This window comes from Varroa destructor, unplaced genomic scaffold (genome assembly GCF_002443255.2).
Source record: "Varroa destructor unplaced genomic scaffold, Vdes_3.0 BEIS01000002.1, whole genome shotgun sequence".
NCBI lineage: Eukaryota > Metazoa > Arthropoda > Arachnida > Mesostigmata > Varroidae > Varroa > Varroa destructor.
Genome location: NW_019211455.1, coordinates 32,167,426 through 32,191,467, shown reverse-complemented (window position 1 = coordinate 32,191,467; position 24,042 = coordinate 32,167,426). Strand labels below are relative to the sequence as shown.

Below are 24,042 nucleotides of genomic sequence, written 5' to 3'. Positions count from 1 at the left end.
GAAAGACACAGAAACAATGCTTATGAACTAGCTAAATGATAGAGCACAGTTTCTTAAGATCTGAGTTTAAAGCAGACGTGTTTAGGTTGATTTTATCCTGCCTAAGCACTGCAGACTAAATACTGACGCTATTTGCATTTAGATCGATACGAAGCAAGCTAGCGCATATTTGGCAATACACCGCCCGCATCGCCATGTCGATAGCAGACACCATATTATCACAGATGACGATATTTCCTGTACGTCACACTGCTCGCCAGCCCATGAGTCGGTCTATGACATCGATCTTTCGTCCTGAACGATTGCAGCCCATAGAGAAAAACGCTATGAAAATAAAAGTACTCTGAGCTCGGTTCGCTCCCTCCTCACGAGACGCGATTAATCGACAACAATTGACCAACAGCTGAAGCCTACCAATTTGGGCGTGGCACCCATACAGCGACTATACCATGCTCCCAAACGGTCGACGTTGTATGAACAGCTTACTTCGCGCCCTCACCTGTGCGACGACGAATCCGTCGTCGTCTGTCATCAAACAAACAGAACAGAATCAGAACAAAAGAGTCGGTATGCATTCACTTACTTTCAACAAAAATTGATGTTTCTTTTTCTAGGACATAAGTGAGTTCTCAACCATACAGATTTAAAGAAAACGATGCCTCCCTGTTTACGCCGACGATTTCCAGTACCTAATACGAAGATCTGATGCTTTACACTCGCCTTACTGCCTCGCTTATTTGAACACGGAACATTTTCCGAGTGCTAAAACAAATGTGAAGTAAGTATATGACCATATTATTGTTATTATAATGTTGTAAAGACCTAGCCGATAGGCCAAATGTTTCATGCTCTATTTTTCTTATCAGTATAAGCCTGTTCCCTTCTAGCCCAATTTCAGTCATAGGCTTCGATGCCTTAGTCCAGGGCATTACCTATAACGACAAAAGTGCTGTAGCCTGAAACCGCAGGGTCTGGACATAGGCTGTGATTGTGGCTTCGATAGCTCACTATTTCCTCGGCAAGACTTAACCGAATTGAGTTCTAAATTGATAGGCTTTCAAATCTCGTGTAGAGTACGTTACATTATTATCCTATTCATTGCAAAGTGAAAAATGAATTTTGTAAATTATTTTCTAAAATTTTATTTAAGCCACCATTGGTTTACTGTGGCAATTTTTGTCGTAGAAGACATAGGACAATGCGGCTGTATGTTCACAAACTGGTTTGAAATGTTAATACCTCTTATATTACTTTTACACAGGATTAAACATGCTGAGAGCCACTACAAATCCAGTTGAATGATTTGCGGTGCTTCTAGTCAGCAGAATTGTTCAAGCTTACATCCATTGTGCGTAGTGATTTTATCTTCAGCTCACACCTAGGTTTCTTAACACGAGCCGTACGTGTTTGGTCGAGCCTAAGACGGTTATTATTCAATCGCTCGAACTCCGCCAGTGTCTTGCCACTTGTCTATAGTACCTCAATCGTACAAAGAGTTTATTTTCAGTCTAAATCGTTCGCTTGTACGTTCTTCTATGCAGTTAATGTTACGCTGATTCTGACGATAAACGAGAACGGCCTACATTGTATGGCGCCTTATGTTCTACCAGCATTGCATATAACACCCAGGCATAATTATATTCTACTATAAATTATATTACTCTTCATTTTGCGATACTGATCCTCAAAACAGAAAGGCCATATATATATAGCCTGATTCATTCAAGTAAAGCAAAGTACGCAGGACATCCTCATTCGTAGAATAGTTGATGGATTTATTTACAGACCTTATCGTATCCAATAGTAGATGTACCAGCAAGAAATATTCCTAAGGCTGTCAACTACGCTGGCTTGCCGGGTGCTGACACGCTTTCTATCTCCAACGTGCACGTATTTCCCACATGCCATAAGCCAACAAGCTGAATGCTAACAGACAGCCTGGCGACCAGCCTATTTAGGGTTGGCATTTAAAACAATGTCAGAGTTCGTCTTCAGCGTGGCAATCTCGGTGACAGGTTAACATAGGTATACTAGATTGCGACTGGGTCTTACTAGGCGACTGAGTCTTACGTAGGTATACCAGAGTCGACCGAGGCTCCAACTGAGTCGAATGAAGCTTCTCGCAACTGCACTTCTCTATACGCATCTCTACAAGTCGACAGGAGTTATATTGACTTATTCCAATTATGTATTTATAAAAAATAATTAGTAAATTTAGCCTCGTTTTGTATCCACACCTAGTTCCAGATTTGTAAGGGGATCCCTACCTGATCTGTTACTGGTGCTGGGCTAACATTACTATCATAGCTTGATTGCCCTAAAATTATATTTGGCTGCCTATGAAACGATTCGTATAGATACTTCAATACAAAAGAATCCTTTATTTCATTATATAATAGATAAGAACTATAGGCCTCTACTTGCGTAATCCGGTTTCGTGGAATATGCTATTCAGGTTACTGATTCCAGGTCTTGTTTCTATTATACACACCGACTCATCTTTAGAAGAACCCCTCGCACGTACCCGATTTGTGCGTAAGCCACATCAATGGTTCGATATATTGTGAAGTACACTTCTTTCTACATATTGAAAGAAGCATTTACATGTCATCATTACGATCATGGAAAATAGAAGCGGCCACGATTCTAACATACGAAGTAGGATTACTTCGTTGCTTTACAATGTTCAAAGTTAGTCCAAGTAAGAAAAATACAATAAGGCAATTTTGTAAATGTGCCGCCTGCGTAATATGTGATATCTGTGCCACAAATCGATAAACGTTCAGGTTGAATTCTATTAAGAGGAGTTAGACGTTTTGGGTTCTGCTTACATTAAGCTGTATGGCTTCAGACGTGATTATACTCACCGTATCCTCTCAGTCATGTCCAATCGCTCATCCGGTAATATGGGCTTTCTTGTACCGTCTGAACCACTGCTCAAACGAACGTTTCATAGTCAACCGAATACTTTTCGAACGGCAGAAACTCGGCTGCAACGGCAGACGAGTCAATGGTGATCGAAACACATAGCCCACAGAAAGAAAGATGAGCGATTCATCGGGCCATCCGCCTCAGCAGTTACTGCGAGCGCTAACGGCAAATGACAGCTATTTTTTTTCTGGTAGCAACGCTTGCGGCGGCAACAGACCTTCAACCTATGCTAAAACTCGTTGGACAGATCGAAGCTATCCTCCGTTCGAGTTCTCCTACTATAAAAATTCATTAGCTAAGTCAAAAATTAAACATAAACTTCGATTAACGCAATGCTTGATGCTAACGAGGGTGTGTCACACTGGTGTCTCAAAAGGGTAAGACTACTCCTAGTATACTACGATATGCCAACGTAACAATAGCAACACGAGTTAAAGGAAAGACGTTAAGGTTCGACAGTGCTACTTCTCTGCGACCGGCCACATTACTCTAGTAGGTAGTATGCTCTTAGTTTCAACATGTCCAAGTCGTTTCCGATTGGCACTCGTACAAGAAACTAGAGCTACGAAAAAAGATGTTTCTTCATCATTTTCGCCACCGCCGCTCCTCACGATACTATAATATATTAGCTCCCAAGTGGATCCCTAGCGTGTGATGTTCAACGGGCAATGATAACTTATCGGCCAGGCTGGGCAGCCACGCCCAGAGGCATATTCATGCGTGCGTATCACGCATGGTATGAGTAAATTTGATTCAAAGAAGCTATCTGAATGTATTTCACGTACACGATCGAGATCAGAGTTTTCTAAGGATTCGCAACGAGAAGCCACCATCATACGACCATAGCTAATGGGTAGTGTATAATGAATCGCTATCCGAACGTAACAGTAACGAGCAGATTCAGCCACGATTCGGATAGATCCATCCTCTCAGCCTGATAACTGCACCGTGTCTCAAGTAAAGTGCCTATTAGCATAATCAGAAAGCTTTTAGTGAGATGATTGTTTATCACCCATGGACGGACGCTTGTTGACCAAATATTACTATTGCAACTAAAGACACTTTGACTATAGTAACTTTATCGTAGACACTGTTACAAACACCAACGTTGCCCAAGTCCATTCATGTTTACCGTTATTGGAAGATCCACTAAGGAGATACGGCATTCATTTCGGCTTTATATTGCAATTGCAGAAATAGCAGATGCGTGGCCTATTCGTACACACTGGACAAGTAGGTATCAATGTATAAGTTCCTCCATATAAGAAATGTAAATGATTCTTCTGTATTGGCCACAGTATCTTTTTCTAGCCTGAACCAAGCTAGACTTTCTCTTCTCTAAAATTTTCGATTTGTTTAGTACTAAAACAAAAGCAACGACATCTATTTAACTTCAGCTCACGTACTTACCCTTACCATTTGTGACACCTTCACACACATAGAGAATACCGTTTTTTACTCGTCTTGAATATTTAATCATGAAATAGAAGTTATCATTTCTGTAACGTTGGTTCGTACAGAAAACAGTGGTACTTATTTCTTAGTTTGATGTACCTTTAATAATGCGGAGAAACAGTGAAGGGGCCCTGAAAGTTAAGGAAGTAATTGACGGGAGTGAAACAGATCTATCACTTGTTAAAGTCGTCTAGGAAGGAAAATGCGAGGAAATTGAGTCGATGCAGTGTCCAGTCGGACATACGTCCTAAAAAATCGCCAGCATCGAGGCCAGCGAGGGAGGACAAGCTATGCATTCGAATATACGCCTTGTTGGCTTTGTTTAGATCAGGTAACTGCGTAAAAAGTCGAACTTTAACCTAAGTACTGAAATGACCAGGATACGAAACTCTAATTTGTCTTCTATTACGAGAGCTTGCATAGCCACTGAGTATCATTGTCACATGTCGCGCTCGAGTTGTTGACCTATATTAGATCCTGGACGATCGTTTATACAATTTTTTCTTTTCCCTTTCTAGGTGTAGGCGTTAATATAATGATCCTTTGCCGGGCTTTATGTTATGCTTTGATATACGGAACTACTTATGTATTAGCTGTTGTCACTGTTTAGGCGCGCGTATGTATAGTACGCTTTCCCGCTAGCTAAGTAATATTTTTTATTAAGTAACCGATAGAGGGCGATGCGATATCAGATTATGATTCTGTTATAGGCATCTATTTACAATACGCTTTTTCCAGTATTTTTTATTTATAAGAGTTGAGCGGCTTCTTCGCGTAGTGTTGATTGGTGTTTGGGCGGCAGTCGGGCCTACAATCGGCTAATAATAGTACGAAGTGGCCGTAGCAGTCGTAGACACTCGCGATGCCCCGACCGACCGGGCGGTACCCTCGGTCGTCCAACTGAATGCTTAACGGAAGCAGCAGGTCAAATCGAGCCACAAAGCCCAAAGTTAAGCCCACCTATAGACGCATAGGCCATGATTCCTTGTTAAGTAAACCTTAAGATTCGAATCAGTCGGAACACCTGTATATATGCTAGCACGAACACACGACGAGCATGTTTGATTCTGGCGCGAGATATAGCTGAGGGCAGAACGTCGCCCGTTAGCTGCCCAACGCTGACGCAGCCAAGTATACGTTAGCTCGTTGAGCCGGCTTTGTCAGTACTTTTGGTTGAAGGACACACATATTATAGGGTGTTGAACCACCAGTTGCTTGAACGTTAATAGAGAAAGGTTAATCAATTCAACTATGTATAAATAATTACCCGTGCGCGCTTAGTTGGGTGCCTCTTGTTCCCGCCGCTACGTTTCTTTGCACCATCGTACGCTTTCTACTTATTTAGTGCTAAAATAGGCAACATACTTCTACTTTTAGAAGTCTCTACTAGGGTTTTTATGTTATTGTCTCCGCGTTTTGCTTTATCCGACTCTAACGTGAACGCTATAAATGCGTAATTTAAGAAAAGTGCGTTTTCGCCTATTTCAGAAGATGACTGAATTCTGTATCCGAGCGTTGACTTTATATCTCGATAGAAAAAAGTTTGATTTTCAAACGTGTTGTCTAAGTCGTACAGACAGAAAATGCCTTCTTCTTTTTTTTATTACGACTGGCAATTAATATTTTTGCTGATAACAGTAAAGGCTTCCGAGGGTCGTGTACGTTTAAAAAACTATCATATTATACAATAACATAAAACTAGCTGTACAAACTTTGACATCTCTGTACGAAGGAACACACGATACAATAATGTGGAAAGCCAAGCAGATACTACAACTGCAGTGATCTTCAATTGGATTTGAGAGCATACGGTCTTGAAGAGAAGTCTGGATTAAACTCGAACGAATGCTTATATAAACTTGATTTATTATTATTATTATTTTGATAACGATCTTGGTCAGCATAAACAGCCTCGATATTGTCTTAGTATTATACAGATATGAAGATTATTTAGCCCGACCAGCTTTACAAAAACGAGAATTCTGTGTTAGATAGTTAACAGAGCTTGCGCAAAAGAAACCACACAAAAATTATAAAGCGTATTAGAAGGGTGTTATGGTTAGTTTCACCAGTATGTGACAGACTGCGAGTTACACTGTGGCAAAGATCAACCGTTCTTTGATAAGATTCAAACATCGAGAAGTATTTATAGGGAATCTAGAGAGTGCGTAAATACATCGAATATTTAATGTGACTAAAGCAGACACATTCGACAAGTGCTTGTAGAAGATCCTTGTTATTTAGAGGCACGTAACGTAGGTCTGTGTGCTTCAAAATGTACAACAACCCAAAGCGTGCTTATAATATTCAATACAGTCCTTCTTTCTTGTTTCTAACCCTGTCTCCTGTCAGATACTTGGTTTAAATAGAGCTAAATTCAGAACCTCCGATCTATATTGTAACGATCTATTATAAACATTTATTGGTCCAATCCAAAAATATTTCCCTAGAATCCTGTAAGGACGTAGATATTTGCTATCACACTCCGATAAATAAAAGCTATTATTACTTAACACTGCGCACCCCGGTAAAATCTGAAGCGTCAATTCTGGTGAAAAGACAAGCTAGTTTATGATTATAAAGGAGGCATTATATGGTCCTAACTGCCCAAATCGCCCCCTACGCTTGTTCGTAATTATCCTAGAAAGTAACCAAGTCGCGTGCTCCTCAGGAAAATGTGGGCGAGTACTCCTTAAAAATGTCTCCAAGGAGGAAATGTTACTAAATGATGCAGAAAAATTTAGAGAAATTTAAGATGTGCCGTGCAAAGGCTTTGTTGAGGGCTTGTTAGCTGCAGAGAAGAATCTGCATTGCAGATTCATGATCGTTCGTATATTATTTGACAGCAAACGTCAAAGTTGTCATTGTTTTGTATGATAAAAACCGAGGTAAGACAAATGACTTCAATGAAATATCGGTTTCTTGGATTTCTATTCGATGAAGGGTAATTTTAGGGCAATTTAATTTTTTCATGCTTCCCCTAAAACTTGATTTCTTTTGATCAAAATGGTATAAAATTTCTAGTTTAAATATTGAACACCGGTGCTTCAAATACAGATGCCAAACAGGCTTTTAGTATTCCCAAAAATAAAACTAAAAATCTTAGTGTCATCTATGTACCGGTTGTATGTACGCTAAGCTTGCATAGAATATTCAGCAAAACATGGGATGATTGTTAATACGATAATAATGGCGAGAGAAAGGCTCGTTACTCTACGTCGGATACGCCACAGTTAACCTACATTTTATACTATATCGCTTTCAACAGGGTAGGTCAGAAATAGAAGTTCAATTGGGAAAAGGAATTGGTTAACTTTCATTGAAATAAGGCGAAAGAAGTACAACCCAATTGAATTGAAGTTGTATAAATCGCAATATCAATGTCTATCAAGCTGACTAACTTTTTCACTATAATCCTACATGCGTAAGATCATTTGGTCCTCCTCTGGCAGCGAGTCACGCTAAAAACAGCGAAAGGAAAAACGCTCATCAGGACCAAGTTGACAATTTACCGCGCAGATGACGGAAGTGACCAGCAAATCAGGATGATTCTGCTATTCAGTCTGTTGGCAATTAATGACTAATGAAGAAGTCTAGCATAGTATCTGCTTTCTTTAGTTATACAGACTAATTAGTATAGAAGTTTACCTATAATATTGGGCGTGAACGAGGAATGCTCAACGTCGTACTGTAGTTAAGTGGGTTAAGTGGCAATAAACAAACAGCAAGCCCCCATGTTTTCTTTTTCATCAGATGTCAAATGGAGAAAATACGCCTTTTGTGAACTAAGTATATTTGTGTATTACTAGTTCATTGCGATCAACTACTCATTACCAGAAGCAAGCTGTAAGCTGCACGGGCCAAATACTACCGACGAAACCAGAAGCTATTTCCACGAGACACTCCCACTGTGGAAATTGGCTATCAGATTTAAGGAAGTATCGAGAGTAACGAACAACGCGGCGACGCTGCCCGACATAAACCACTGCCGGTCGTCTCTCTGTCTGTTCCCTTTTATTCTACTATCATCCGTAGTCGATTGCGTGAATATGCACCGTAGCCGTCCACAAGAAGGTGTCTTGGTCGCACAATGACCGCTTCAACCGCCGAGCACAGTCTTCCTCTTTAGATCTATGACACGACGACGCTTAGTTAGCGTTTGACTTGCATCTCTACTATGACACAGTCTCTGCATTACCCCACGCCTTTTTCTTGCAGCAGCAGCAGCAGCAGCAGCTGCCGCCGCCATTGTTTCCTAAATATTCGTCGCCATCTAAGTGCGCACTTATCTAGTCACGTCCTTCGCTCTGTCCTGTCGCATCAGTTCTTCTTATGTCCTACTCGCCTGCTTTTACTCCCACCTTCCCCCTCGTTTAGCGTTCTTTTCTCCCTTCGCCCCCTTTGATATAGGCAACCGCAAATGGAACGGAGGATAAAAACATGTTAAAGTAGGACATAGGTCGAGGACCTCAGCCTCGATCAGCCATAGTACCGAGAAAATCGGTTCGATAGGTACGGCTTGACAATGTGTGTCTTATTCTGAATATCGAGGACCATTTGACTCGTGTATTCAGCTCTGTGCAGTGACGATACACGAATGGCAGCAAGTGGTTCTATTTTGGTTAAGTAATTTAGTGAAAGACGTCGCTTGATGCTAGCATTTAAATCGGTTTGATTTATTCACTACTTTGCCTTTACATGTATTCGTTCCCTGCAATTTAGGCGTTGACACAGCCGCTGGCCTTTCCTTAACGCGCTTAGTCCACCCGACGTTCCTCGTAGGGCGGTCACCTCGATTTGGAAAGCCAAAAACGAAAAGAAAAGAGGCAACAGCAAGCCTAGACATCGGACGGAGAAAGCTACAGTCCACTTACTCGATTACTTTATGTGTATCGCTGAAGGGATTTATCCTGTCGTCTCGTGTTCAGTCGAGCATAATACCCCTTTAAGAGGGCACGCCTCTATCATATGAACCAGGACACTGTGCCTACAAATGGTTCCTCTTTAACGAGTAGGGCAACGCAGACATCTTGGAATTATTACATACTGCTTCGGAATGTCCATTTCGGCAAAAAATCTAACGGCTGCAATTCTGTTTCGAATTTCGACGACAACCAAAATTTCGCCAACGCAACGCGGATTGCCAAAATTTGTTCGATTGAGTTTCCAAAGCGAAACGAGCTGCTATGATTGATCAGAGGAACATATCAACAAACAAGATAGTTTTGCCGGGTTAACTGCTCTCGTGGGTTGTACAATAGAGACAAGTGGACGAGAGGCAGAAAAACATGTGAGAACTGCTATTAGCGTTATCGCCGAAGACGCTTAGGATGTAGACAAGTGAAGCGGCACCTTAGGTAGCGGCACCAGGTTCTTGCGAGGGGTTCATACCTCCGCTACGCATAACGAAATCAAAATGCTGAATCAAATAGCGATACGTAATAATAGAAAATGTTTCGCATAAAACCTCTGTCAAGAAATAGATCAAAGAAGATATGCAAATAAACCTCATATTCCAACTCGTAAGAGCGATCAAATCAGTAAAGCAGGCAGGTTTCATTGTCATCCGATGTTTTTTTCATTAAAATGGTCAATCTTAATGAAAAAACATCACCCAAAAAACATAAAGGTGACCACCCAGCTATAATAGATAAAGAAATAATAGAAAGTAATTACATCATTCGCTTATAGACGTTTTGGTTAAATTAATCGATTTACATCTATACAGGCATCAACTAAAGGGTTTTTTCTTACTCGGTGATAAACAGATCGTTGTTTAAGCTTCAGAGAACGTATAATAGGGCAAAATTAGTAGCCGAGGAGTTTCTGTGTATGATGATGATGGGAAGTTCATGCTACGTTAATAAAATGGACTATTGGTTTCTTTTATCATGATACTAGCTTATTGATTTAAGTTCAATGATCCTTTAATGGGCATTCTTTGATTATAGAAGCTATAAAAAGAATCGATAACGACCGTTGCCAAAGTAAACGATAAGTTTCCATTAGTACTATTTATATACGAGTAGAGAAATATATAAACTGATTTTGTATGTGCGTGAGCGACAGCGTGTAAAGTACCATTGGAGTACATAACGTTCGTCAGGCGTAGACGATGGCCATTTAAAATTTTCCAACTGTTTGTCAACAAACAGGGCCAAGGCCAAAAAGACGTAGCGAGCCGAGGGTGAGCAGAACGTAAATGTCATCCGGATTAGTTTCGTTTTGCAACGAATAGAAGACACTGAGTGGAACCAACGAGCAGAGATTTTGTGCTGCCATCAGAACTGTTCATGGAATATACAGACACACTTGACGGTAGTAATTGTTACGTTCTGTTCCCGAGCGACGGGAAGCGATTCTTCTGTTCGACTGGTTCACTCATGTGGCTAATCCATCCACGTGATTAGCTATCGCTATTACCACAAACCTTAGGTGCGCTATGATTGTTCTACGTTCATTTGCCGCCCTCAGACATAAACGGATGCCTCTAAAGTAACGGCACAGTGTATTGTTTACTGACATGCTAAAGCATATATTCGCTCGTGCACCCTCGGTAACCTTGACCGGCATTGAGTGTCAATACGAATTCGACCGAAACGGGTACAGTTTGTTGAGGGCATACTGAGGCGTCTGACATCCTCAAATGGTACTATAAGATTTGTTATCTACTTAACCCTTTTTTTTTATATGACTAACTGTTGATTCTTTATGTGATTTAATATGTATGCGACGGGTAACTGGTAGGACATGGTGTTTTCGATTAGCCTTAAAATGAATAGAATGTGGCAGCCTCTTTAGTTGGTCGGAGGGACTTGTACAGCCGTAAAGTAGCCTTGCTATGCCTAGCATAATGTGAATGAAACGGGGGGGATGTAGCAATTAGAATAATGGCGGCGGCGGCTCACTAGTTGCAAACAGGACGCTGTTGCAGCTGCCATTGCCCTTCAACTTAGCAGCAGGACAGCGAGCCCAAGAAGGAACGTCGTTGTATATACGTTGTTCTATATACACATTTTATTGCTTCTTTGAACTTTGTTTTTAATTTGCGCTTCTAGTATGCCAGCAGTGGAAGGTGCCTTGCTTATTTAAGATTTCCCTATAAAGATAGAAAGAACTAATGACAGCTATTGTTTTATATAGGCTGCGGCATCACAAAGACGTCGTTCAGTTTATTAATAAGAATCTGCGATTCGTAACGAACGGCACGTTTTTGTATAGCGGATCACCTCGGTAACTTTAAATCGGACCTACATAGATAGAGATACGTCTTGTCTATGTTCTTGAATCGATCAGATCTTCAATGCTCGCAACGTGTAAGCGTATGCAGTGTTACTATGACGTCCATCTGTTTCAGATGGAATAAAATCACCTTAATTACTATTGATTCCACATAGAGCATAGGATTTTTATGTTCAGTGTGTATAATAATACGTAGACTACGCTGTATAAGTTAGAGAACAAGTGTAAAACATACAGTCATTCAGTTCTTTTAGCAACGATTGTAATGCGACGACAAAACTTACCTTGCTAACGTACTATTTAACTAATCCAGTCGTTTTCTAACACTCCAATAATTGTCTCATTCGCCCCTCTCAAACCTGCCCTGTTCCTAAAATTATTGCATAGGTCTTATATGAAATGTTTGAAGGTGGCACTATCACATAAGGTCTATGATTTATCTCTATTTCTCCTACAGCTTCGATGTCCGTCTCCTTTTTACTTAAAATATATGGTATTACTATCGAATTGAGAGCATCTACACGATGCACCCAGTTACTCAATGCAGTAAAATTTATAGGCCAGGTCCTAATCGACCACAATGAACAGGGAATACTTATTGCCGTAAAAGATAAGGCATTCATGTCAGACGCACTCAACGCCGTTCCTGGTAATAGATTGCTGGGTGATACTGAGAGTCCGTCACAGGATAGAACAAAAAGTGAGATTCAATGGATGGCCTTACAAGAGTGAATGTCCAGCTAAGGCAAACAATAAGCGTTCGTCTGAGTATCTCACATTAGACAAAACTACTCTAATATATTTATAAAATTTGTTATAGGTATTAAAGTTAACGATCTTCATGGAAATTTAAATGTCCGTAGGATCGACATTCTACCTTGTTTCGTATAGATAAATTCATATAACTTGATCGCATAAATTACCATTTACTACATGCACGTACCAATTCGGATTGATTGTTTGCGCATGAAGTGTACGTACATGGTCGAAGGTAAATCGTCCCTTTACCCATAGATTAAGACACATGCATCCCTCAGATATAAGAAGAAATATACCGTCTAGGTTAGTGGTTGTGCACTTCAGGGGGTTGCATGCATATCAAGTTTCTGCTCAACCTCCCTGAGATTTTGGCCTTTCGTAAGACTCATAACTTTTTCTTGACCAACTTTTAGTTCATCCCCTCTCATAGAGACGTTGTATTTTACCTGTCATAGTCAGGCAATGCTTCTGGGGCCTTCGGAATAATGCAAATCCAAGAAGGCAAAGACTCTTAAAAGTCAGTGTGTGAGCAGTCGAAATGACGCAGCCGAGAGAGCTCGGCAAGCCATGTTACAGGAACCTGTTCCGGAGGCCACTTTGCAGAAAGAGCGTGAGCTGTTTGTGCTCTCATCAGACTTAAACGCACGCGTGGGTCTGTTATTCGAAGGGACGAGGTAACATTTGTTTGCGCGAACAAAAACGTTGAAGAATGTGAGCAAGAAGGTTTCTCAATATTGAATGTCTTCTTTGAGCTGTTAAAAAGTTATTTTCTATTTAATACGAAAGTAACTAAATGAATATAATTTTTCCAAATTAATACATATTATTTTCATAGCATGTCTTCTGCTCGAATGGATTTAGTACGAATGACACCACGCCAAATACAACTACGTATATTAAGTAATCCTTTTTTTGGTAAAATTGCTGTCAACTTGAAAAAGTTGCAAAAGCTTGACGCAATGCAAGCATGTTATAGCCGCAAAACGGTGCACGCAATTTATGCACGTAGAATTTACACGTGCGTGTGCTAGCCTAAGCGTTCTTTGTTGGAAAGTTGCCTAACGAAACTATTGTCGTCCAGGCAGTACTTGTAGGCCTAGACGATGTTGCGGTATAACCCGCTGCACGAGCCTGGAGAGAACAAGACTAGTTAGCCTGCAGCTATGCTGCGTCCTACATTTGCAATGAACTGTCAGATGATCAGACTCAGCCTATCCGCAACTAGAACGTTGCTAGACGACAATCTTCTTTGGCCGCGTGCTCCCCCCCCTGCGTCCATGATAGAAAAGTCATCTACAAATAACCTAATTAACTCGCACGTAATGTACCAATGATAGAACGAATAAACTGTTCTATTATAGAAGTTGTATGGGATTTCACTTTATTGGAAAAGTTAAGTTGGTGCTACGCCAACGTTTACGTCGAAGCTAGACAAAAAGAATACTCTGAGATTGACTGCGATGAGGCCTGAAGTTCAATTCCAGACTGAAACTCGGTGTTCTTTTTAACTCACATTTCAGCTCACCATGCATCCGAGTTAGGATCGCCACATCCTCTACTCGTTTAATGTATGAATTTGATCCGCATCGTATAGTAGGAATTATTGGTCGTCTATTGGGAAGATCGAGTCTTTGCAAAATGAAATTTCTGGTCACATCCGATTGAGGCCAGCCAGGTATTACTGTCTATCATTAAATACTATGGTGAAAATCATAGTATAAATGTCGCCATGTTTATTTAGCTTCGTATTTGGTCGTAAATCATCAATAGATCAGTTAAAGAATAGATTATTGCACCGAGAAGCATTCATTGATTGACGTTCGACTCGCGTGATGCCGCCACGTTCGACGTGTGACGATATTTGATGACCTAATATTTACAATACGTCCTAAATCCGCTGTCGCATTTTTGTTAAAGGGTTTACGTTATGTATATGCATATTGTGTAGACAATTCGCGTTTTTGTATCTATCGAACGCTTTGTTTAACACTGGCCTTTATTGTTGTCGGCTTCTATAACGTTTTACATTACACGAAACGCACTTACCGTACTCAACTGCTGGAGATGAAGTTCTTGATGATAGTGCTTCTGCTTTGACTGATGGCAATGTTGTTGTTGCGAATGGGCTAAAAGCGTCGTTGTTGCGATAGGTGCTGAGGGGGTATGGATCCCACCGAGGTGTAGCATCTGGTTATTACTGCTGTGGCCACTACTGGCAACAGTTGTCTGCTGAAAGTGAACTGTAGTGGGGGTTGTTGCTATTGATGCTGCTCCTCCGACTAGACCTGCTGCTATATTTGTCGAAGTTGTTGAGTTGAGCTGCGCCGGCTCATCGGCCCCCAGTGGAGGGCTCATGGGGGCGACAAGACCTCCGGCCATCATCACCCCGAGTCGCTCCATCGAGGCCGTCTGTTTCATTGCCGCTGCAGTTACTTCCTCACCACCGCTTAGATCGCACCGGGAAGCTGCGGAAGCGGAAAATGCAACAAAGAAAACGACGTAACGCGGCCGTTAGAACGATACTTCATGAGTTGCGAGAGATATATATATATATATATATATATATATATATATATATATATATATATATATATATATCAGACAGCTAAACTTACAGCCTCATAATCGTTATTATTAGATGTAATATACGTAATATTTTGGACTACTTTCATTAGCCCGGCGATTCACTACTCAGAAAGTTATCAATCAAGCTATAGTATGGAAAACTATAGTGGAGAAGACAGCTTCCTGGCCGTGTAGTATCCAGTGTCTAAGCCATAATTGCGTACCGTTTGTTTTCATTGAACCGTATAGTAGGACATACGGTCTTATATGGGCGAACCTGCTATTTACTCTATTTTGATCCTGTTCGGCTGCTGTAGGCCGAATCCGTCCACAATCTATCTCGATTTCCGGAATAATCTGTATATTCCGTAACAAGCCGATCAAGGCCTTAGTAATAATTCCTTTAAGACTCGTGGGGCCAATTTCAACGAGACAATAAGAAGAAAGGTTTTCTCAGTCACCGTAGAACAGAGGGTCGTTCCCTGTAATTTTGTCACAAATCAATTTTCTTTTATATAATGTCTAGAGCTTTTCATCTAGAACTGCCCTAGCATCGTAGCTGACAGATGTCTTTTTTTGTGCATAGTCCAGTTACTTAACTAATCCGTGCTCTCTGCAAGAGAATACAACTTATTATATATATAGCTGAAGTGGTTTCTCAATAATGTTCCTAGAATAAACACCCGTACATAAGTCGCTTTTGCTTGTGACACTTAACTTCACGGATTGGCGTGTTTGATAATGGTTACATAAGAGCTATTAAAAAATCGTAAACGATTCAGTTCTACGCTAGCATCAGAGGCTGCAGATCAACAAAGGGTGGGTTTATCGTCAGTTTACAAGGAGAACATTCAGTTTTCAATTAATAACTAGCGTTTTGTGGTTAGGGGATCTATAACTTACTTAGCCGACCTAGCATTGAGACAGTTATTCCATACGAGTTAATATCAATTTAGGAAGGTTCAACAGCGACAACACAGTGAGTTGCCGAGACGCAGCACCTAGTATTGTTTCAAATTAACCGCCACAACTTGCCGGCATCTTTTTCAATTTTCCTAAAGCATTTTATCGATCTGATCAGGGCTTACTGATCGAGAAGATTATTAGATTAGGTATCTTCTTTATTTAGCGTATCGACCTCCTGCAATCTAGTATAATTACCTCAGATAGAAAATATGCTCTTCTAGCTGACGTTGAGCGAAAGTTCTGTAATAAACGCTTGGAGCAATATGTGTGCCGTTTTTGTAGTGATGGCGCTTATTATTACTCATTATTTTAAAAAGCGACGGATGGTGTTTCTATTATCAATTGGTGGTCCGATTCCTTCATTGTTGTGAGGTCTTATACGAGAGAAATAGGCGGAGGAATGCCAGTACGGTATGTTTGCGAACTCGCAAGCTTCCGGTATCTGCGTGTGTATACGGCTAGCCTCACCGTCAAGCTCTTTATACCTATATTACTCTCAAATAAAAGTAGATTATAGCACTTTCTGCGACTTGTAGGTTTTAGCAACTTTCAGCAGAGAAGACACGACGAGAAAGTTGACGCCCTAACTTTATCGTAGGTGCCTTCTAGTGATATCATTTGCACAGAAGTAATGCTAATATGATTCTTATCTATTCAACTGCTAAAATGATAAATTCAATACAAACAAAAAAAACACTGCATGTGACAGTGTATGTTGAAGGAGTCATACCCACAATGACAACGAGTACCAAGTGTTGCATCGGAATTAATCTGTTTGCCGAATAAGGACATAATAAATTTTTATTATCTTAGCCAGATCGAACTAGGTGCGATTACAAATGAGATATATATTTGGAACGATTATTTAAAGCATATACCGCCAGGGTAAATCGTAAAATAAAGATCGTGGAGGGCCAAAAAATGCCATAAACAGTACTCGCATTTGTGTCTGCAGTGCCTCTAGACTAGCGCTATAAATACTTAGATGCGAATCAGATTAAAGAATACATACGCTTCTTTACAACTCTCTCAGAAGACGACTGACTGTTTTACACGGATGGATTCAGAGCCAACTTCACATAAAAGAATCATTAGCATTTGTTGTAAATCGTCAACAAGTGTCTGAAACTTTGGAGGACAACTTTTCTTAAAAATAGGGGATTCATAGAGTTTGATCATGTAGCCTGTGAAGGACAATTTCAAAGGCCGTATCGTTTCGTGCGCAATTTAAATCGGAAAAGAAATGGGCCTACTGGTTAAAGATGGTTATATGACCCTTTACAATGAGTAGTGGAAGGGCGCGAAGGCCATCTGTAATACAAAATGACGTTTAGTATAGAACATAAATTGATTACGCGGAAATTATGCGGAACAGATATCGACGGCAATACAAGGAGCAGCGACTCATCAGAAGTGTTCACCGGAAGATTATTACTGGCGTTGTTTGTTAACGGGCACATTTTCACAGCGCGATGCTTTCTTTTCTCGCTGAGATGAGCATATTTCAGGGGATTTTAGAGTCCCTTGACTTGAAGGCTACTTGGCCAATGTGTCGGCTAATTTTAGGCTGTATTAAATGTTAGTTATATTGACAAACTAATTCGAGTTCGTCGTCATCGTCACGAATAACTACTAGGAATATATTCAGGACAAACATTTTCCACGCTGTCGTGCCCTGGGAATATATAAAGTGAGATCTTCCTCAAGATACGAGATTTTTCTTTTAACTGTTTTCCTAAAATAGTCAGTTGGCTTACACTTTCATTACGGAGTGACACATTTATGGTGCTACAGTTTATCAATTAGGTTTCAAAGTCGGACAGTTGACTTAATTGCTACAATGAGCACTGAGCCCTATGTACTCTACTCCCTATGTACAAAACTGTTCGCTATGGAAGAACTGGCATGGCATTAGTTGATGTTCCCTTCCTTCTATTGAAAATCATCATTAGGTGGGTTTAAAAACAGACAAGTTTTTCGATTGGACAGAAAATGATAAGATCTTTAGGATTCCTCTAAGTCTTTTTTGGTTACTCGCGATAACAATATGGTCATCGGCATGGACAGACGTGAAAATGAACGTAAAACCAACCACTTACTTGAATAATCTATATATATTACTACCTCATTGTTATATGAAACAGACGTTTGAAGATAAAATGCTTGCTTATCATATACAGTGTCTTAAATAGATAAGTATGCAACGTGCGATCTGAGAGCCCGTGCATAATTCCTTTCTTCAAATAGTCCCTAGCAGTTTCCTTGCAATGACCAACCGTTCTTAAACGACTCTGTTTTGATTGCTGTTTTCCGTGAAGCTGTCCAAACTTAGAAGGAAAACTTCTAAGTTTAATGAAAAAAAAAACAGAAAATTCCAAATAAATTAAGTTAATTTGCGGACACTTGACGTTACGCCAATATAGAATAGCGGGTTTCTGGTCGGTAAAACCAAAATAATCGTTGAAGCTAATCCCTCAATATAGCTTGCCACTGTATCTAGGGAGATCGGGTCGGGCCAACCAAAATAGCAGAGATCTATCAATATTAAAGCCAGGGGTTTCCATGGTTATCGGCAAAGGCTTTTCTCTTTCGAAAGATTCATTTACTAAAGAACTCGCTTATCCAAGTTCGGTTGTTTTTGGTGCACAGATTTAAAAACAATGAGCAATATATATTCTAACTAATAGCATACCTATAAACACCATGTTGATTTATTGAAAAAGGCTAATTACTTCTGTCACCTGATTATCTTCCAACCTGGAACAGACAAAGTCACGTCGTATCGCGATTAGCAGGATACCTGTCGCCGTTCCGATTCAAAAAGCCAATTTTTGGCAGTCACAAGGCACGACGATCTGCAAATAACTTGGTACTCTATTATGTGTACTTTCTCTAGAAGCACTATTACGGAACGGTTGCATTTTTTTTGCAGCGCACGACCACTCATTGAACTTGCAGTTCTTGTCTTAAATTAATGTTTAGACATTTCAGAGCATATCACAAACGTTTACTGGTTCCCAGTGCTTTTCACTATATAAGGTCATCTTTCGTACGGGTCAACAAGTTCAGTCCAGCGTATAAGTACGTTCATTTCCATAATGCAATCGTAACATTGTCCCTCGGAAGCACACATCATATGGTCCAATGGTAGTAGTATATGCACCGCGGTCTGTTCATAGCTTCTGTCGTATTCTAATGTTTGGTAATTTATACACAAATAGGGCTATATCATTGCACGCCAACCGTTGTTTTCAGTCCCATTGACTGTTTACTAACTACATTTTAAGGCTGGCTGTTAGGCTATTTTGGCCTCGAAGCAGTAGGCACGTCATAACTGGCGACTGATCAAAAGTAACTCAGTCAAAGTCCACACGCACCGCAGCCAGCAGCTAAACAGTGACTTTTGCGGTTCGTTTGTTCCACCTTAAGTGTACTGCAGAAGTTGGCAGTTGCTCTATCGTTACGAGTAACTCCAGCTGCTCACTTACTTCTCGGCTTGCCGCCAGCCTGCGGAGAGCTACTGCTTCATTGTAGCCGTTACTTGGTTGCTTTTACTTATGAATGAGTTCTGCTTTTCTTTGCGCCACCGCTGTCTTCCAGCGGCGTATCTATTAGGACCCGTGCGCGAACTCACCACCTAGCCATCGTTCGGAGGGAGTTTTTGAGGTAGAGAACATATGGGCAAGGAGGTATAGCGAAACATCAAATGCTGACGCCGATGACGTCAGAAGAAAAGGCTGAGAGTAGGACGTTCGGAAAGATTCAAATAATGGAGAAAAGTAGTTCATGCAATGCACACAGACGCGCGCATACGTTCACTCACATTGGATATATATAGCACAGTGAAGAAAGATCGGCGCGAGCAAGACCGCCTAGAGTAGAGCCGTCAGCAATCTGGAAACTACAACCGAACTCAAGATGAAGAAGCTATATTAAAGAGAGAGGATATTTGCGTACCATCCACGGCGAGCAAACATTGTGGTCCTATATAGGGACCGCGGGCAATAAAGGAAATGTAGAAAAAAAACTAATCTATCGCCATCTAATAGAAAATGTCAAAATTAGATAAAAAATATTGTTCTACACGTTAACATCAACTAATATCATTATTGTCTTTTTTTATTAAATTATTTTTGGCATTCGTTTTCAATTGCTTTAAAGAACTAAAGCTTATATCTTTTCCAGGTGTCATTTGACTTCTGCTGCCCTTCTACCCAAAGTGATTTCTGTATTTGTATTATTAAATCATTTTCTAGTATTTAACGGCTTCGTGACAAGCTTCACCATCCTCCCCGCTACAAAATCAACTAACTGTTTGATTGTTAATCCGAAGCTAAAAAGGCAGCCATTTAATGGTCCATTATATCACAATGATTCTAGCTCTATTGTGGACTATAATGCCGATTGCGGAACATCATTTTGATTTGGGCGTGTTATTCAGACCGACACAAAATACTGCAACTACGTGTCTCATAACAGTATCTCTAGTACGCACACATCAATTGTACCCGAATGGTATTCTTAAGTAGTTCTATTTGCCTGCACTCGTCATTAAAATCATCACGACATCCTGAATTTGTTTTTCGTGACTGTTAATTATTCACCCGTGACGCTTCATCAAACTGATACGCCAGACGTGTCTCCCCTACAAAATGAAGGTTTGGTCGAATAGCAAAGCTAGCTATACAAATAGATACAAATCACCATTGACTATCGAAAAATTTCGTGTATCAGTCTTGAATACAAGCGTGTCCATATCGTTCCGGGCTCACAGGGCCAAAACAAAAGATGCCCAACTGTCACTAAATTAAATAAAAGCACCATAAATAATAAAAAAAATAATGGTGGGTAAATGCGTGATCAAACATTACAACGGATACCCCCCTGTCTCTCCGGACAGGGTCTCGACATGAAAATTATGGATTTCGATTGTATGCAGAGCGGCCCCCGCAGTGTCACACGCACAAAGTCGCACAGAGTTGTTGGATTTTGAATAGCCATGACAAATAAACTAAAATCATGTAAAACATGATTAGGCTAATTCGAAATTTAGCAAACTGATCTGTTTGTTTTTTGCTGGCCGACTTTGGCCTAGAGTAGCCTGCAGCTTTCGACTGTGCGGTTTCTCTGGACTCCACCCTTGCCGAAGCGGTAAAGTGTATTCCTTCGGCCTCATAGGCGCGTAACTTACATACAGGTCCGTGCCCTTTGACTCTGCCTCGGTCTTTCTTAGCTATGACTGTCCAACACGAACCTGATAATTTATTCAATGACATTTTTATTCATATTTAATTTAAAGGATCTCTATAATGTATATATTAGTAACTGGAATCCGTTTACTTCAGCAACCATTGTTTAACAGTATATCCGTCTGATTCAATTTGGGTTTAATTCAGCGTGCATTAAAGTGCTGAGAAATAGAACTGTGACAGGCCAATGTTTTTTAGTTATTCCCAAGTTCAACTGGCAAATTACAAACGGCAGCGTTGTCAAAATACTCCTAGTGCATATGAAGGTGACTTGTGAAACATTCAAGTGTTCTCATCATGCCCTGTCGCTTTGTTGGTCCATTGAAAAAAACCACGGATGAATCCAAGCAAGACTCAGTCGGGCTAGACCTTCCGGTAGGGCGAAGTCCTTGATGCCCTAGCGAAGACGTAACTTCAACCACTCGTTCACGCAGTAGAAATAATCGCATGCATTAAAAAAAATCTAAAAAGGAATAGAAAATTAGTAAATGAGGATGAATACGTTAAATATATGAATGTAAACTGTAAAATGGCAACTAAAAGATGAATGCACAGTCATCGAAAGATCCCGTCGAAAGAAAGCCGGACGGAAACTAGAGCAGACGAAAAGGTGATCTCACCTATTGTCACAGATGCAATACATTTCATAGAAACAGTCATCTGCTACGATGCTAGGGATAAAAGGAGGACGTCAATCCGTCACGTGATACTATTAACCTATTTTACTTTTGTTTCTTTTTACTGGTGCAGCGCATGACGACAGTTCCAGGAATGTTATTTGTCTTTCAGTTGGCTATTATTTGGCACATCCCGCTGGTACCAGATGAAACAGTGTGCAGTCAGGCGGCACAAAATAACAAATCCTTAGAGACAGCATCGGATACGCTCAGACACGACGCGAAGCCCTGATACAGAGTAGTTCGTTCGTCTGCAGCCGGTCAATAGGGCTTTCCAAAACGTCACTGGTAGCGAAACCTTAAGTATTGGTGACATCTACAGAGAGTCATGAACTATGGACGAAACTGCGGAGATCTGGAAAGAACAGCGGCCAAGCCCGTGCCTCTCGGAAGGAAATGTCATTGACATCTATGTGGTGGCACTAGTTTGGTGGCAGTATTAACTAGGTACACGTATTATTATATATAGTTCTTCAAGAGTCAAGTATATCTTCAATTTGCCAAAAAATGAACAGAATATAGATAGTGAGTCCCACAGATGTCAAACAAGTCTCGCACTAATATTAACGTGGTTGTCTATTCAGCGCACGTATTTTTTGTGAGCCGGAAAAGGGGTAAAGACTTTGGTAAGGTTCTGGGTTTATTATGCAAAGCAACACAACTACTACCTACAACATTGTAATAAAACAACAGTATAGATATTCTCTAGCACCATTTTGTTATACCGTTACAATTTTCGCTACAAAATCCTGCCATAGTAATTTTAGCTCGTCGTTTCAATCGGTCTACTAGAAATAATTATTCCGTTGGAGTTTTTCTGCTTTTCGGAACCCATTTTCGCTGCCGTGGCCCAGTTAGCAGCCTGCTCTGACATTTGGTTCGCATTACACATAATACTTTAAGAAATTGTTGTATGGCTGCAGATCACGCTGCAGCTTCAGGAAATAATTGGGCTCGACATTAAAGTTCTCAATAGGGACCCAAACCGGATGTGGGTACTAACGTATCAGGTGCATCGGGCGAAACAGACGATATAGAGCAGACGGTTACGAGTCATGACGCATTGCGAGAAGCCCGGAAAAGTAGGCATATGCTTACAGCCGCTAGCAGCAAAAAAAAAAAAAAAAAAACATTGTTTTCACAATTCATATTTTATCGAGTATTAAGCACTTCGGCAGAAGTCACTATTTTAGCGTTGGACAATAAATATATGAAACATTGAATGTTTCCCTCTAAATTTAATAGTGTGCCTATTCTATAAGCCGCTTCTTAAGAAACAAATAACCTTCTAATATAAATGATTTTCATTCGTATTACATTTAACTTAAATTTCCAATACACATTTATCAAAAGGTAATAAAGCAATGGAAAATTATTTTACAATGTATCCTCAACCCCCATTTCATCTGGATAAAGAAATACGATCAATGGGCATTTTTTTTGTCATTAGCCTTCTCAGCCTGTTTTACATTAAAACATCAAATTAAAATATAAAAACGTGCGTTTTTAGCAACTTGTCGAAATCTGTTCACAAGTATTGCTCGCCCACTGGAATGGTTTAATATTCCCGCTCGTATGCTACAGTTATTCCATCCACGTATGTTATTCATGTTGGACCTAAACTGTGACGTAAGATATTGTTCTACTGTAGATTTGTCCTTCTACTAGACGGCCGGTTGCACTTTTCCTGAAATCCTGTTACACCATTTCTGTTATCTAATCAGGGCTCTTCGATTAGGATATTTCAAAGAAGCATGCGGCCAACTAGATAACTTTAAACTTGACGATCTTAGTAGTGGATGTGCTGCGATTGCTGAAACGTCTGCACTCAGCTTCAAAAACTGCGCACCTTGAAAAAGAGTGAAATTTCCGTAAAAAATCTTTATCTTGTACAATTTCCTATAAGCACGATATGTGTCATCGTAAAAAACGGCCCAAAAGTGGTTCGTTCTGGAAATTTCGATATGAAGTATACTCTTCGTAGTTGCTAGCCAGTTAGAGAAAAAATTGATGAAACTATTACTAAAGTTCAGCAGAAGCGATACGTACCAAAGGTGGCTACAAAGGGAAAGTTTCATATATGAGCGCCACGTGTATTGATGCAAAAAAATGACGGAATCGAGTTTCCGTTTGCAAAGCTCTGCAGAAATGAGATTAAGCCATTCTTAAAGCAGTTGATCATGGGTGATAAAAAGCAA

At 40.3% G+C, this 24,042-nt stretch overlaps 1 protein-coding gene and 1 long non-coding RNA gene across 15 annotated transcripts in view; one reads left to right on the top strand and one right to left on the bottom strand.

The window, feature by feature from the left end:
- The window catches only part of LOC111243793 (uncharacterized), a 162,216-nt gene that overhangs the window by 56,825 nt on the left and 81,349 nt on the right, over positions 1-24,042 (bottom strand). For 7 of the 14 annotated variants that reach the window (XM_022789895.2, XM_086981471.1, XM_086981472.1 and 4 more), the window contains exon 4: positions 14,434-14,852. In XM_022789895.2, coding sequence (XP_022645630.1) covers positions 14,434-14,805 — 372 coding nt within the window. In that variant the 5' untranslated portion in view covers positions 14,806-14,852. Of the gene's footprint in view, positions 1-14,433; positions 14,853-15,176; positions 15,435-18,610; positions 19,718-24,042 lie in introns of those variants that run through there. The other 7 variants (XR_015322162.1, XM_086981468.1, XM_086981469.1 and 4 more) reach the window with 6 other exon arrangements.
- Positions 225-23,086, top strand: LOC147757677 (uncharacterized). Its single transcript, XR_015322168.1, has 2 exons — positions 225-778; positions 21,918-23,086. It is a non-coding gene; the product is annotated as an uncharacterized LOC147757677 (long non-coding RNA).